The following is a 14,240-nucleotide window of genomic DNA, read 5'->3' on the forward strand; positions in this document are numbered from 1 at the left end:
AAATTTCATAATATTTTGTCCAAACTTACTTTACGCTCGAAGATAGACCATATCGGTCCACTCCTTCAGGTACCCGCCTCCCCCACAAAAGTTTGAAAATGTTCGGAAAAATTGTGCGCACGATAATTCTTGAAGGGAGTAACAGATTTGGTCCATACTTTTTGTATCGTAATATCTCTAAGGGACATAGATAGGTTCACTATAAAGGTCCACTCCTAGGTGGATATATTTTGTAATTACTAGGAACCTCAACTGTCAAATTACAGGTAGTTTGGTCAAAAATTGTAGTTAAAATCCCCGAAATACCGAAAATCAGGATGTACCGTTATACCGTTTTATTGGGGCTATACCAAAAAGTGTTTCGATATAACTCATCTTCGAACTTGTCTATGAAAAAAAGACACTCGGGTGCAAAAATATAGCGCTCTAGCTCAATTATTGCGATTACAGACGGACAGGCGGACATGGCTTGATCGTCTTAGAATTTTTTACTAATCAAGAATATATATGTGAGTAGTGATAACATATATGGTGGAGTTTGTATACCCTCCTTCCCATAATTTATATGGGAAACGGTATAAAAAAACACACATTTTTACCCATGTAAAGTGCCAAACGGACGGAACGAGACGTACAAAAGTATATATGGGCTGAAAGAGGTCACTCTCAGGCATCATTCTGCGAAAAGGAAACCTTGTTCCATGCTGTTCTCTAAATGTTCTAGTCCACTAAATTTGGAATTTCCCTAAAATTTAGTACCTGAGGAAAAATAAAATATCCCACTTCGTGTAAACTCAACGGTGATTTATTGAAGGTCGAGAAAAAGCCATTTCTTTATCCACAAATTTGCAATATTGACGTATTTTCCAAAATTTTGACCTATTGTTTTGCTTTCCTTAGTTTGAATATGTTAACTATCGAATCCCAAATGGAAATTGACAATCAGTGACATCACAAAATTGGGGTTTTGCCCAGGAAAGTCGATTCCTGAACCACTGTGTGCCGCACGTTCCAAAAGAAAGATAAAAACTTGGGTTGGGCGATTAGCTAGTAATCCACAGCGCCAAAAGACAGTTTATTATGCAAAAAATAAAACAAAAAAGAAATAAGCAAACCCTTCTAAAGTTGACGAGCCACGCAAACGTTTTAAGGGATATGATCTGCGAATCTGCACCAGGAATGTCCGGACTCTCTACAGCGAAGGTGCAGTTTGCTCACTGGCGGATGTACTTGTCAAGTACAAAGCTGATATTATCGTCTTACATGAAGTGCAATGGAATCGGGCAGACGTAAAGATCACAGACTATTACGGACTGCCTTATAGCTGCCATGAAATGAAACATGAGGGAGGTGTTGGATTTATGGTAAATCAGAGGCTGAAAAATTCCTACTCCAGATTCACTCCGGTTGATGAGAGAATTGCAACAATCCATATAAAAGCAACATTTTTAACATCAGCTTCATCTGTGCCCATGCCACGACAGAAGAGAACGAAGGACAGACCAAAAGTTTTTTTCAACGAGAGCCTAGAGAGAGCATATGACCGTTGCAATGGCCATCACATTAAGATTCTTTTATTTATTTATTTATTTATTTATTTATTTATTTATTTATTTATTTTTTTTTTTATTTATTTATTTATTTATTTATTTATTTATTTATTTATTTATTTATTTATTTATTTATTTATTTATTTATTTATTTATTTTTTTATTTATTTATTTATTTATTTATTTATTTATTTATTTATTTATTTATTTATTTATTTATTTATTTATTTATTTATTTATTTATTTATTTATTTATTTATTTATTTATTTATTTATTTATTTATTTATTTATTTATTTATTTATTTTTTATTTATTTATTTATTTATTTATTTATTTATTTATTTATTTATTTATTTATTTATTTATTTATTTATTTATTTATTTATTTATTTATTTATTTATTTATTTATTTATTTATTTATTTATTTATTTATTTATTTATTTATTTATTTATTTATTTATTTATTTATTTATTTATTTATTTATTTATTTATTTATTTATTTATTTATTTATTTATTTATTTATTTATTTTTTTCTTATGTAGTGCGCAGCACAATGTTCCAACACCTCAGAAATACACAAGGCCACGTGGATATCCCCAATTGGGAAAACGATAAACCAGATTAAACATGTTGTGATAAACGGAATACACTCTTCCAGTGTGTTACATGTCCGATCGATTCTAGTAGCGAACATCGATTGAAACCATTTCCTTATAGCAGCTAAGGTACTCAGTAGTCTTAATATTGCGGCAAAAGTGCGATCTAACACAGGGCGGAAGCTGGATGTCTAGAAGCTACATACACAACAGATAGCACAAGCCTACTCTGCTCAACCGACACACATGCTAGAAGACGACACTACTTGATCCACTCTTCTTGATCAAACTCGAGATGTTCAGATGTCAAATTTTACTAATGTGTGAAACACCAAACTTAAGGGTATAGTGCAGGTACATTCTCTTGCAAAGATGATGAATTGAATCTGGTAACTGATACAAATAGCGTATTGAGGACCTGGAAGGAGCAATCCAATCGCAAGCGACGACGTTGAAAGTCTAACTTTTGCTTGAGAAACTCGAGATGTTCAGGAGTTAGAATGAAGTCCGAACATTCTACCAGTGTGTAAAACATCAGACTGAAGGGTATGGTGCAGGTAGGTATGAAGGGAATGTGGTAACTGATACAAATAGCGTACTGAGGATCTGGAAGTAGCATAGCATGAAGACTAAGCTCTAAATTCAGCCATTTCGTTGTTTCGTTTCGTTGATCAAGCACAAGGAGTAAAGGCCAGAACAGAATCAATCGTCGCTTGCTTTGCTTGCTTCCCAAATGTCAAATTATAGGAGAACGCAGGCGGATTTGCAAAGAAGCTCTGACATTCCTTTATAATTTGACATTTGGGGAAGCAAGCAAAGCAAGCGACGATTGATTCTGCTCTGGCCTTAATAGAAACTTATATAACAAATTGTAAAGCTCTCTCTTAAATATTGCGAGCTGTATATTGATTTCAAAAGACGAACGGACATATGTAGATATGTATGTATAGTGTGTGTTCGTTTACTCAAAATTTGTACAAATTGTTGCTAGATGTTGTTCGTTTACTCTACAGTACAATGTAAAATACCTTAGTCGATTACTAGAAGTTACTGGACTTGTACAAATTTGTACAAATTCTTTAGTAAACGAACACACCTATATTAGAATAACAAAAAAAAAATTGCGGGAAATCTGCTGGCATCTCTATGCCACCTTAATATTTGATCATGACTATATGAGTACGCCTGTAGTGCGATTCTCCAACTCATTTTTGGTTTACCGACATACATATGTCGGTAAAATTAAAATGCTTATAATTTCGGTAATTAGCGATATTATTCGGTAAGTTAGCGACCAATAAAAGGTAATCGTAAAATTCTACCGATAGCAACAGTGTTGTCAATTTTTATTTGAACTTTTCATTCAAAATTTTGCGTTTTAATTTTACCGATACTAATTATTGTTCAGTACTATTTTTAGCTCTGTTCCTTTATTTGCAAGAATCGTCAAGTTTGCAACTTTTTACTTGAAAAGCGTCTCGCTATATCAGACAGCATACAATTCATATGAACCAGTTTACAACTTTTACTGCTTTTACCACTTTCAAAAGTGAAGGAACAGACCACTTGTCATGGTAGAACAAACAAGGTAAAGTAAATAATGCAACAAATACAACTCAACAACAACCACAAAATTGTTTTTTTTTTTTTTTTGTAATGTTAGTGTCATCTGTATATGTAAACAAAAGAAGGAAATGTCTATAAATTATTGGAATTTAGAAAACTAATATTTTCACATTTCATTAAATGTTTTGAAAAACATCAATGAAAATTCGTTACATTTTCAATTTGAATGTTTCGGGAAATAGTTTTTTTCGGAATGATATATTTTTTCCTCAAACATAATATCCATTATATACATGGAAAATAGAAACAAAAATATAAAAGCTCGTACGGAATTTGACACTATCATTACATCCCAGTTCAGTCAGCCGGGTATTGCTGTTACCTTATGCCAAGTTTACACTAGCGCTCCAAAATCCACTGGATTTCACGAAATCCTGAAATACACCCCGGTGTTTACACTTATTTTTTGTTGATTTCAAACATATCACAATGATCAAGGTAGATGCATATGCGCAGCTGATGAATTTCACAAGTTGTTGTAAATTGAATTAATCATCAAAAATATAAAAATATAGAACTTTACAACTTTATTTGGAAAATTATCTATATATTGTATTAATTGTGTATAGCACTAACAAATGAAAAAATTAAAAAAAAAAATATTTTATTGTTGAGACATCATAATAAAAAATTTTGATAGATAAAATTTGTGCTCAGAACCTGCATAATATTAGTACTTGCAGTACTTTTCCCGTTTAGTGCTAAAAATGCGTTCCCGTACTCCGAAATGTAGCAAGACTTGCACCTCTCTTTAACAAAAATAGCGCCGAATAACACCTTCTCCTGTTTTCTGCCATACAATTTTGGCCTAGTAGAAACTAGCAGCAAGTATTTTCATTGGTATCTTATATGATAGCTGATACCGTGATTTTGACATTTATGCAATTTCCGTAATTTATCCGTTTCAGTATTTTTTAAGAAATTTGTATAGGGAAGCAATTTTTGACCATTCGCTCTTTTTTCTAACACTACATTAAAAAAGTACGGGAACACAATGAAAAATAGCATTGTAACAAAGTAATTTAATATTTTTTCACATTGTTTACAAATTTTGATACTAAAATTTTTTGTTGCAGCAATTGACCATCTACCTTGTTTATTGTAATACGTGAAAAGGGTTTTTGTACTTTTTTAGGCAAAAACAAGGTTGTATATCATGTGTACTGTGATTTCGATGTTGATTTCGCTGAAATCATGAAGTGAGATGATTTCATTTTTGTATGCGAAATCATGATAAATTAATACCCCGTTTATATATAACCGGATTTAACAAACCGACTGGGTTTTAAATGTCAATTCCATTGCTTATATTTCAAACAAATCCTTATAAAGAAGGTTAACCCTGCAAAAAGCTCTAATATAAACAGCATATTAGCTTGATTCCGGGCGAAATCACGAAACGACGACGAATGTAAACTAATGCTAAGTTTACATTTACGAAATCCACTCGATTTCATCTGTCAATTCCATAGCTCAAACGTCAAATGAAATCTCATCTGAAATCCATTGGATTTCATTTGACGTTTAACCTATGGATTTGACAGATGAAATCGAGTGGATTTCGTAAATGTAAACATAGCATAAGCATTATATTGTTCTAGCATAACCACTTGTCTTGTCGTGTGTAATCGAATGGTAACGCTCTTTGCTAGTCGCCCTGAATTGATAACAGAAAACTAATCATCTGTTGTTCGGATTTCTCTCATAATTGTCATTTTCGATCTCCAGAACCCTGGACAAAAGTCGGTTGTTTTTTGTTTTGATTTCCCACTTTATCGCTCATTTCTCTTTTTTCACTTTCTTCTTTACGGCTTTGATTTTCGAGTAGAAGCTCCGTAATCTGATTTCTTCATTCTTGTGTGATGTGTGAAGCTCTAAATAAATAAAAAAATAAATATACGAATTATTGGAAAATTCCATACTTTAATTTTCACCTGTATTTCTACGCCAATAGAAAACATTCATCCCCTCACCACTTCTTTAGTTTTTGTAGCTGCCTAATTGTTTCACATTCTTTGGTAAATATGATTTCTTCCAGAAAAAATGCAAAAAATGACGGAATCTTGTCTTTCAGATAAGGTATAATTATAAATTTATTAAAAAATGCCTCAAACACGAAGAAAGGTTCCTTACAGTGGCAAGAAGAAGAAAGATCAGTTGCTTCAAAAACGCCAATTAAAAGGTAAGGGGAAATGCTGCCGCAAATGAAATCATAGTTGTCTATTGTTGTTGTGTTCTCCTTCTTATATTAAAGGTTCGCAAAAATATTTGCGTACACGTAGCGATGATGGCGAGACTACGGAGGATAATGAATTAACCGTACGCAAGTTAATGATGCGTTCCCAAGGATCTGGTGGTGTGGGCAATCGAAACACAAATCGTTATAATTTGTGTTTCTATCAGGAGTCGAAAAAGGAAATGGAACGCTTAAAAGTGGAAGGCCTCAAACCGTATGCTCCAGCAACACCAAAGCAACGTGAAATCGATGCCAGCTTTTATGAGGGCTATGATTTCCCAGTAAGACCGGAATGGAATTATGATATGGAAAAGGCAACATTAGATCGTAATGAAAATAAATATTTCAGGGTATGAGGGAGAAATATAAGGCGTCGATTATGGACAGCAACACAACTCCAGTTGCGTTGCCGACAGCATATTTAATAATAGAAGTTTCCATTCCCGCCTTAAAATTCATACTTTTTTCCAATTAAATGAATAGCTAAAGGTTCAAAAGAGTGATATTAGATAAATTTGGCAAAAATTTATGTTATTTCACTTCACTTTACAGTTGAGTTGCTATCCATAATCGACCCTACAAACCTTGTTTGGAAACATAATAAACTTTTTCTTTTCAGGAATATGTTGAACAATTGCAGAAAAGACAAAAGGAGGAGAACAAGGAGCTGTCTTTGTTCGAATTAAATTTGGAAACATGGCGGCAATTGTGGCGTGTTTTGGAACTTTCAGACATTCTATTGATTATTGTTGATGTTCGTTATTCGGTAAGTGAAGAAATCTTGGAAGAGAGCCATAGAGACTACAATTTTGGAATGTCCATAAATGAAATTAGAAAATAGTTGCTGATGTTATAACAAGGCGAGGTAAATGACTCAACATCGTAGAGTGGGTCCTGCTATGGCCTCAAAATAATTCAACTTCTACAAAAAGGAAGCAGAAGAGTGTCGGTAGCCTCTACAGTAGTAGATCAATTCCAACAAGTCAAGAACTGAGTTGGAGTTTTGTCAAAGCCAGATTAGACATAAGCTAAAACAACAGAAGTAACTGATTGCAATATCGTCGAGTAACGATATTCTTATGCAAATAAAATTGATACTAATGGAGATTCTCTTCTTTGATCAGTGGCAAATGTTTTTCGCTCTATTCAAAACAGCACCATCTGCCTTCTATAAAAATTTTTGCTTCAGAAAAGCAATTATAAATAATATTAAAAGCCATTATGGCAGTCCTTGATAGTTCAAGTAATTCTGTCAGGCAAACCCTTCTACCGATATCCATAATTACATACCTATGGATATGATCAACTCTCATCTACATTTTTCTTTACAGACCCTAATGTTTCCACCATCTTTGTACGATTATATTGTAAATAAAATTGGTAAACATGCCATTTTGGTCCTAAACAAAGTGGATTTGGTAGCACCTGAAGTTGTGGTGGCATGGCGTTCATACTTTAAAGAAACATATCCCGGCTTGCCAGTTGTCATATTTGCCTCAAATCCCCAACAATCGAAAAAAGGTAAAATAAACACCAACAACAGTAGAATTTTTATTAGAAAATCATATTATTTTAGGCACCCAACAAAGTCGCCGCATGAATTACAAGCGTGGCATTGAAGGTGTTTATAACATCTTCAAGGAATGCCAAAAAATTGTACAATCCGAGGTAGATCTTACCGGCTGGGAACAAAAGATTCTTGAAGATATGGAAACTGAAAATGCATTTTTGGATAGCGAAAGTGATACCGTTGTAGAGAAAACTGTAGAGGAGACTGAGAGCACAATGCCCCACGGCGATGGAGAAAAACGTGAAAAATATTACAAAGGCATATTGACATTGGGTTGCATTGGTTTCCCTAATGTGGGCAAATCTTCGTTAATTAATGCTCTCAAAGGTCGTAAAGTTGTCAGTGTCAGTCGTACACCAGGTCATACTAAACATTTCCAAACTATATTTCTTACCAGTTTGTTACGTCTCTGTGATTGCCCTGGCTTGGTATTTCCCTCATCGACATCTAAATATTTGCAAGTTCTTTTGGGTAGTTTTCCCATATCACAGCTGCAAGTTCCCTATCGTTCCATACAGCTTATAGCCGAGCATTTGGATTTACCAAAAATTTTAAAAATCCATTTACCTGAAGATTATGATGAGTGGTCTCCGGTGGCCATATCAGATGCATGGGCCTTTAAGCGTGGTTTTATTGTGGCAAAATCAGCAAGACCTGATCGTTATCGGGCAGCAAATCATCTATTGAGATCATGTGTGGCTGGCCAATTACAATTGATATTACAATTTTATCCACCAAATTTCAATGAACAAAAGGAAATGTGGCTTAAGCATCCCGATGTGGAAGAAGTCAAGAAATATCAAAATCTACCAGAAGCTGAAAATGAAAAAGAAGAAGACATACAGGATAATGAGGATACATCTTCAGTTAATTCAGAGAGTAAGTGGACAAAGTTGGATTTTCCATTCATTCTTTATTTATTTTATACATTTCTTTTTGTTTTTTATTTTCACAGGTGCTTATGAAACCGATGAAAACAGTTCATCGAATGATGAAACAAATGCCGATGAAGACGATGAAGCTGCAGAGAACGCCTATCTTGCCAGCCAAGCATCAACTTCTCGTAATGCCTTTGCTTTACTTGAAGATGATTAAAACAAATCAACAACAATATAATTGGAATTGTATTAAATTGGTCATGATATCCAGTATTTTGTAGTCATTATTTGCAATCCAATCAGGATTACATATCAGCAAAGAAGCACCGTTCCCTTAGTAATTCTCGTCGTCGTCGTAGTCATTATCGTCCTCCTCATCCGTTGGATATTGATCGACGTGTTCACCCATATCATCCAAAGAAAGTAGCAAGTGTATGGCTCTGCAAAATAAAGCAACGAAGCATTTTTATATGAACAAAATAATATTTAACAAAACATATTTATAAAAAATTGTTATTGATTAACAATATATAATAATAAATATTTTATATATACGCAAAAGACAAAAAGTGCGTACTCATAAACTTTTCAAATTTAAAAGGAGAAAATAGTCAAAATTTCGAATATACTGTTTCTGGGACCTGCCAATTATGAGTTCTGGGTATATACCGTTTTCCTTGCTTACCTTATTATCTGTTCATCGCTACTGTTAGGTTCTATGGGTGATGGATGCATAGCCTTTTTCCTCAATAGAACCTCCAGAAGTTGTCGCAATTTTAATATAACAAAAGATGATTCCCTATCACATTTGAAACTAAAAGAAACACCAAAATAACCAGTTGGTAATTCGTTCTTAACTGAATGGATAAAGAATGATTAAAACATACTAATAAATATCAGCCACACTAATATAGGGTTCACCAGGCGACACTTCGCCCAGTTTAACACCATCTCCAAATATCAACAAAGCCATGGGGAATACCATGGTAGCATCTAGCAGATAAACTTTGGAGGTTCTTTGCTTTTGGAAATAAACAAAGTAGCTAAAAATACAAGAAGAACATAAAAATGTATCAGAAAAGAAAATGACGTAAAACTTACTTTGCATCAAAAGATCCCTCACCACTGTTTACCGAAGACGGATGGAAATTAACCTTACGGTCTACAGGTGTTGACATACTGTGTATGGCATGGACATGACGGCCGACACGTTTTACCTTTCTGTAGAGTAATGAAAAATTAAGAAATAAAAATGTAATACCGTGAACAATCATCGAGACACAAACCTTAAGAATGCCAAATTAGGATATAAACCTGATGCAATAATTGCCCTTAGCAGGGGGATATTTTCCGAATTAACATTTGAAATGCTGGCACAACAATCTGTGGATTCTAAGAAACTTTTTGAAAAAAAAATTAATAAAATGAGGTCAATGTTTGTTTTCGAAAGGAACGTAATCACTGCTCCCTTTAAAGAAGTTTCATTTAATTTGGTAATATGGTAGAGCTTTAACATTTATGTACATACCTTGAATTTCGTAAAATTTCCGCAAATTGTCTTTTCATATTCTCAATTTGTGATATTGTTGATTTACTTAAGAAATTGTTGTAACAAAATTGATTATCCCTTCCTTGCTCCGAAGCTGTACGATAACCTTTAATAACATTATGAATCAACAGGTGATCACTTTTGGAATTTTGTGCCAATTCACGTTTAATATTGTCGACTTTTTTCTCCAAACCTAGGGGGGTATAAAAAGGACTTTTAAACGATATTCCAGCGGCTGCTGATGTTATGGGATCCAAACAACGAAATAGGGCAGCCATTAAAATCATTTTTCCCATTTGTGGATCAATGGGTAAACGGGCCAATTGTAAACCCAGCGGTGTTAAATTCGATTCATTATCCAAGGCTTCTATGCTATATTATTTATTAGAGAGGTAGATGTTAGTGGAACACAATAATGGTTGAAGTTAAATCTAGTTTAAATTAGAACAAGTCTAGTTTAGCGACTCCACCATAAGGTTTCAATTTTTACATGGCCCTATTAAATGTTATTCTACACCATTTTCACAAGTAAATCGACGAATTGCAATTTGGTTATTTCGTTTGAAATTTAAATTATTGTTAATTTTTTTTTTAAATCTGTCTATTCTTTCATAGTTTAGCACTTTATTATGTTAATCTTCCAATAATTGGCCTTAAATGGCTTCCTTTGTATTGAATGTAAATTAATTGAAATTGAAATTTTTAATTATTCATTTGTATTTCAAATTTTTCCATTTTTAATTTGAGTTTTTTTCATTTGTTATTCGAATTATTTCATTTTTAATTCGAATTTTTTTTTTTTCATTTGTAAATCGAATTTGATTTTTAACATGTGACTTTCGAATTATTACCTTTGAAATTCGAATTTTTACATTTGAAATTCAAATTATTCCATTTGCAATTTGAAAAATTTTATTTGTAATTCGAAAAACCAATTATAAAAACCAATGCAACCAAAAATTTAGTATTTTTTTTTTTTTTTGTTCCGATTTTAAAATCTAGTTATTCGAATTTCAAATGTAAAAATTCGAAATTCAAAGGTAATTATAAATGAAATAATTCGAATTCCAATTGAATTTCTCAGATTACAAATGAAATAATTCGAAATTCAATTTGAATTCTCAAATAACAAGTGAAATGTTTAAAATTTTAACTGAATTATAACATGTGAAAATGATGTAGTCTCGGATATAAAATGATTTGAATGGAGTCCCTAAACTGAACATATTTCATTTCATTTACCATTTCAATAGCTTCAAACCATGGTTGATGGCTCTGATATCGGGTACATTAATCAATGTTTTCAGAAAATCATACGGCTCTTTAATGTGTAGAAGCTTCAAATGTAATATTATCGATTCCAATTTAGTCCTTAAAATCTCTGGCAATGGAATTTCCGCCATTGAACGTTCTCTTACCCTGAAGAAAGACAAACCAGTTATTAGGTATTCAATCTTTAACTTGAATTTTCCTCCTCAAAACTCTACCTTGTATACAAATTATAACAAACACCTGGCTGAACGCGACCAGCACGTCCCTTACGTTGTTGTGAATTTGCCACACTAACCCAGTCTTCTTGTAGTGTCTGGATATTTTGTTCTATATCATAATCATTGACTTTGGTACGTCCTGTATTTATAACATAGACCACATCATCAATGGTCACTGAAGTTTCGGCCAAAATTGTTGATAAAATTACCTTACGCATACCCGGTGCGGGTGGTTCAAAGACATTCCTCTGATTAACAGTGGGCATTATTGAATGCAAAGGATATATTTGTATTTTCTCTGCCAATCGCTGATGTCGAGGATTTGAAGGTTTTTGCAGCTGATCATTTAATTTGGATATCCTTTCATAACCAGGAAGAAACACCAATATAGCTCCAGCCGGTTTATTCTCACATATATAAAATATTAAATATTCTAAAAAATTCAAATTTGCACATCCTTCGGAATCGGAATATCGTCGCAACGTATCTATGACTTGTCTATCATATTTATCCTTCAATGCGGAAACATAAGAATCTATCATGTGAGTATATTGGAAATTCTTTTCCGATGATTGTCTCTCATGTTTGCGACGTCCCCTTTGTGATTTACCCGCCGATGCTAGACAGTCATTTTGAAAATTTGTATAACCAGTCTCTTGTAATATATCTTCTAAATAGAGAACTTCTACGGGAAATAGTGTACCATGTATATACAAAGTATGGCAATTATTGAAATATTGACAAAACGTTTCCTCCGATACGGTGGCACTCATTAGTATCACTTTTAAATCCGGTCGATAGGGTAAAATCTACAATGAATAGTGAAATTGGGAATAAAAAATGTGAGGAAGCCCAAAGACAAACTTCATACTTACAATTTTCAAAAGACCCATTAATAGATCCGTTTCAACACTACGTTCATGAATTTCATCCAAAATAATTGTGGTCAATTCACTCATCAAGGGGTCCGTTTGCATTTTCTGCAACAAAATGCCAGTGGTGCAATATAAAATGGAACCATCGGCACGAGGCATGCGGCTGACAAATTAAAAATTATTAATTAATTGAATTATTATGCATGTCTGCGTACTCGATAATTTGTAATAATTATTACTAATGTTTCTAAAATTGACGGTTGTTCAATGGAAAAGTTGCTGAAAAAAGTGTTTCATCTACATTTAGTAAGTACGAAGACAAACCTAATAAATACATACTGAAAATGTTCGGTAGTTATCGAAATTAATTCTAGTTATTTTAATTATACCGATTTTTGAGTTCCAAGAAAGTTATGTTTACTTGTAAACTTCTCATTTCTTTTGGATGATATTTATTTGCTTCATGAACAGATTATGATCATGCCAGTGTCTAAACTCAAGATCTCATGTCTTTCAATACTATCATACATACCTTTCCAATCGAATTTGATATCCCACAGAACTTCCCAGCGATTCGTGCCTTTCATATGCAACACGTTCAGCCACGGATATTGCCGAAATGCGTCTGGGTTGGGTACATACAATGCGACATGTACTACCTTTATTTGAGGCAATAAGTTCATCCAATATCAATTGAGGTATTTGTGTTGTCTTGCCACAGCCTGTACTGCCCACCACCAGCACCACTTGATTTTCTCCTATTGACTTTAAAACATTATCAGATTGTTGCATAGTGGGTAGTTTTTGGCGCATTTTCAACTTCTTTAGATACTCTTCATTTTCCTGTTTACGTTCCAACTCCAATTTCAGACGTTCGCTGTGTTCTTCATTGGATGGGCGATTTGAATCAAAGTTTTCTTTGGCTTTTTCCAAGAACTCTTCAAAGCTAACATGCAACAAATTGTGAAAATGTTCCTGGAATTCATGACAAACTTGTTCATCTTGATTTTGTTGCTCAAATGCTTTCAAACATTTATAAACTTGATCGAGCACACCAGGTGGAATGTCCACGGAAGGATTTAGGCAAATGCCTCCAGTACGTTGCTCCTCTTCACGTTTTTTCATACCTAAATTGCGATAATACATTCCTATTTCTCTACCACTAAGACCATGAGGCCTACCGCCCCCACCACCGCCTCCTCCTCTTCCACGACGATAACGATTTCGATTCATGTTTCCAATGTTATCCTGATCCTCCTGTTTTCCTGCAATCTGTTTAATGTCCTAATGTGTTGCTTATTTATGAAAACAGAAAAAACGATAGGGTTGCCAGGTTTTATATAAAAGAAAAGTGTTTGTGCCGAAATTCGAAAAAAGTTTATATTAAAGACCTAGGCCTCTCAAGCAGGCGCGGCGGAAAGGCTTGCTTCTGATAAAATAATAAAAGGCCTGGGTACATAAGTCTCGGTCCACACTAGAGTAAATTTCGTTATAAAGTTTCATGAAATTAGGCGTTCTTAGATCGAATTCCCCACTACAACAATTTAATGATTTTGCTCTACAATTGAACTCGATCTAGAACAATGTCGTGCTTTGATATTGTTAAAGTTACGAAGTTTTTCGGCAATTCACACACACACGACCAAAACGCAACGAAAGAGCACACAAATGTTTTGATTTGTTTTTGTTTTGCAGCATGCGTGCATACAACGTTACTAACACACTGTCAAAAGTTGCAATTATTGAGAATTTTGTGTGCCCTCTTCTTGGTCGGCCGTGATCTAGAAACGCATAATTTCATGAAGTTATTTCAATGAAATTACCTTAAGCTGAAAACAGATACAACGTTTGAATAAAGCTTTGCGT

At 33.6% G+C, this 14,240-nt stretch overlaps 2 protein-coding genes across 2 annotated transcripts; one reads left to right on the top strand and one right to left on the bottom strand.

The window, feature by feature from the left end:
* The first annotated feature begins 5,533 nt into the window (after nucleotides 1-5,533).
* On the top strand, nucleotides 5,534-9,029 carry Ns4 (Nucleostemin 4). The gene is made up of 7 exons (XM_073969186.1): nucleotides 5,534-5,794; nucleotides 5,851-5,958; nucleotides 6,031-6,362; nucleotides 6,632-6,778; nucleotides 7,344-7,533; nucleotides 7,589-8,461; nucleotides 8,538-9,029. The coding sequence occupies exons 2-7, from the start codon at nucleotides 5,880-5,882 to the stop codon at nucleotides 8,675-8,677; spliced, it is 1,761 nt and encodes a 586-aa protein (XP_073825287.1). The 5' UTR covers nucleotides 5,534-5,794; nucleotides 5,851-5,879; the 3' UTR covers nucleotides 8,678-9,029.
* Nucleotides 8,481-14,036, bottom strand: Rhau (ATP-dependent RNA helicase Rhau). Its single transcript, XM_073969185.1, has 10 exons — nucleotides 12,907-14,036; nucleotides 12,375-12,537; nucleotides 11,497-12,308; nucleotides 11,252-11,428; nucleotides 9,989-10,381; nucleotides 9,747-9,860; nucleotides 9,562-9,681; nucleotides 9,348-9,503; nucleotides 9,146-9,274; nucleotides 8,481-8,900 (listed from the first exon to the last, which is right to left on the bottom strand). Exons 1-10 carry the CDS (start codon nucleotides 13,605-13,607, stop codon nucleotides 8,795-8,797), a joined length of 2,871 nt encoding a protein of 956 aa, XP_073825286.1. The 5' UTR covers nucleotides 13,608-14,036; the 3' UTR covers nucleotides 8,481-8,794.
* Between the last annotated feature and the right edge of the window lie 204 nt (nucleotides 14,037-14,240).

Source organism: Musca autumnalis, unplaced genomic scaffold (assembly GCF_047663935.1).
Source record: "Musca autumnalis isolate F117 unplaced genomic scaffold, ASM4766393v1 scaffold_2, whole genome shotgun sequence".
NCBI classification, from domain to species: Eukaryota; Metazoa; Arthropoda; class Insecta; order Diptera; family Muscidae; genus Musca; species Musca autumnalis.

Excerpts from the sequence above, each read along its gene's own strand:
- Ns4 (XM_073969186.1), top strand. The coding sequence starts at position 5,880 with ATGCCTCAAACACGAAGAAAGGTTCCTTACAGTGGCAAGAAGAAGAAA. Across the intron at positions 5,959-6,030 it reads TCAAAAACGCCAATTAAAAG|GTTCGCAAAAATATTTGCGT; the intron begins GTAAGGGGAAAT and ends CTTATATTAAAG. Across the intron at positions 8,462-8,537 it reads ATCTTCAGTTAATTCAGAGA|GTGCTTATGAAACCGATGAA; the intron begins GTAAGTGGACAA and ends TTATTTTCACAG.
- Rhau (XM_073969185.1), bottom strand. The coding sequence starts at position 13,607 with ATGAATCGAAATCGTTATCGTCGTGGAAGAGGAGGAGGCGGTGGTGGG. Across the intron at positions 10,382-11,251 it reads GGTTTGAAGCTATTGAAATG|CATAGAAGCCTTGGATAATG; the intron begins GTAAATGAAATG and ends TAAATAATATAG. Across the intron at positions 9,275-9,347 it reads AGTGTGGCTGATATTTATTA|TTTCAAATGTGATAGGGAAT; the intron begins GTATGTTTTAAT and ends TGTTTCTTTTAG.